The 1,980-nt window shown below is 55.8% G+C and overlaps 1 protein-coding gene across 1 annotated transcript in view; it reads left to right on the top strand.

The window, feature by feature from the left end:
- The first annotated feature begins 381 nt into the window (after nt 1-381).
- ACSBG1 (acyl-CoA synthetase bubblegum family member 1) overlaps nt 382-1,980 on the top strand; it is a 59,497-nt gene continuing 57,898 nt past the window's right edge. Inside the window, exon 1 of the mRNA XM_010843276.1 lies at nt 382-524. Coding sequence (XP_010841578.1) covers nt 445-524 — 80 coding nt within the window. The 5' untranslated portion in view covers nt 382-444. The remainder of the gene's footprint in view (nt 525-1,980) is intronic.

Here is a 1,980-nt window from a genome sequence, read left to right as displayed (position 1 = left end):
TGCAAGATCTGAATCCAGACTGGTGCTGAGAACCCCTTGTGCTCTGACATGGCCTCTAAAGCCAGTGAGGTTTTCTGGGGACCCAGAAGCCCTGAGCCCATTGGCCAGACTTCCTGGGAGAACCAGAGCAGATTTGCATGAAAAAGAACACTGGCTTCATTGAAATTCTTCTCATCTTGAGTGAAAACAAAACCACAAAGAAAAGGAAAGTTTTAATCTTGAGCAATTTCACCGTTGAGGAGTGTTTTGAGTTTCTAAAAATGGAGAGGAAATAGGTCTCTTTGGGCCACTCCAGTCGCCGCCTCCCCCGGCCCCAGGCCCGCCCCCCTGCCCCGTCAAGGCCAACCTCCCAGGCTGAGGGAGACCGCTCTCTCTGGCAGATGCCCGAGGCTGGTGCCACACAGTTCTGGAGCTGGACCCAGCTGTCCCCCCTAGAACCCCAGCATGCCGGACAGCAGAGCAGCCCCGCAGGAGAGCCTGCTGGATGCAAGCCTGGGGACCACCCAAGAAAACGTGGGAACCAGGTAAGTTGGAGGTTGGGTCTCTGTCCACTGAGCCCATGGCCAAGTTCTGGACTTGACTCTGCTGTGTGACCCTGAGTAGGCTGCTTCACTCTCTGAGCCTCAGTCTCTTCATCTAGGAAACGAAAGAAAGGGTCTGGATGATCGCTAAATGGGATAAGCCCTGGAGTGGGACATGCGTACTCCCCTGTGTGGCCCAGAGGGGCTCAGCCGAAGAATGAGGGCATGAGTAGGGGGCTGCAGTTGGTTGGAGGAAGAAGAAGACAATAAGAATGTATCCCTGTCTTCTCAAGGGGGAACTTTGGCATGTGGGGTCAATGTCAGACAAGGACAGGGGAAAGCCAAAGAGTCCGGCTCCAACTTGCTGTGTGACCTTGGTGGGTCCCTGCCCCTCTCTGGGCTGCAGCTTCCCTGTCTGGATATGAATGCAGGAGGTGAAGTTCCCCCAAAGCCCTTCTGCTGTATATGTTCTACTAATCTGGGTTTCCCTGGTGGCTCAGTCAGTAAAGAATCCACTTGCAACGCGGGAGACCTGGGTTCAATCCCTGGGTTGGGAAGATCCCCTGGAGGAGGGCATAGCAACCCGCTCCAGTATTCTTGCCTGGAGAATCCCCATGGAGAGAGAAGCCTGGGGGACACACCCCAGTGGGGTCACAAAGAGTCGGAAAGGACTGAGCGACTGAGCGCAACTGTGATCCAGAGGAAGCAGATTCAATTTGTCAGTCATCACCAGTGCCCACTCTAGCCTAGGCCCTCCCCATTCAAGGATGGGGGATCCTGAGAAGTTGGAACCCAGTCCTGGCCCCAGGATTCCCCAACAAGAGGGCAGGGAGAAGGCAGACACACAGACCTCCAGATGCCTGTGATCTGTGCCAGGAGGGTACAGGCCCAGAGGAGGTGAGAGGGGCTTCTACCGCGGACTATTTTGTTTGTTTTTTGGGCGGGGTACTGCGCTGGGTCTTAGTTGCGGCCCACAGGATCTGTGGTTGCAGCCTGCGAACTCTTAGTTGCAGCATGTGGCATCTAGTCCCTGACCAGGGATTGAACTCAGGCCCCCTGCTTTGGGAACGTGCAGTCTTAGCCACTGGACCATCAGGAAAGTCCCGAACATCACACAGGCCTTGGATGGCCAGGAGGGCACTGACATTCAGAGAGGAAGTGCCGTGCGGCTAGAGGGAACAGCGTTGGGATGGTGAGAAGATGCGAAGAAAGATGGGGAACTCAGGGAGGGGCGAGGTCTCGCTGGCTGCAGTGCGCAGTGCAGAAGGGGAGAAGGACAAGGGAGAAATGCCAGGGGCTGAGCCCTCTGGGGAGAGTTGCCGGTGTTTGAGCTACAGAGTGAATGGCCATTGTTCTCATGGGAGTTATGAGGAAGGAAAGATGGAGCAAATGAAAGAAATGTCAATGTGACGGACAGGCAGAGGACCCCCCTGCCCCCCAAGGCTGAGGGTCTGGGCCC

The sequence above is a fragment of the Bison bison genome, unplaced genomic scaffold, assembly GCF_000754665.1.
Source record: "Bison bison bison isolate TAMUID 2011002044 unplaced genomic scaffold, Bison_UMD1.0 scf7180017864181, whole genome shotgun sequence".
Classification (NCBI taxonomy): domain Eukaryota; kingdom Metazoa; phylum Chordata; class Mammalia; order Artiodactyla; family Bovidae; genus Bison; species Bison bison.
Note: the sequence above shows the minus strand (reverse complement) of the source record. Positions and strands in the feature narration are given on the sequence as shown.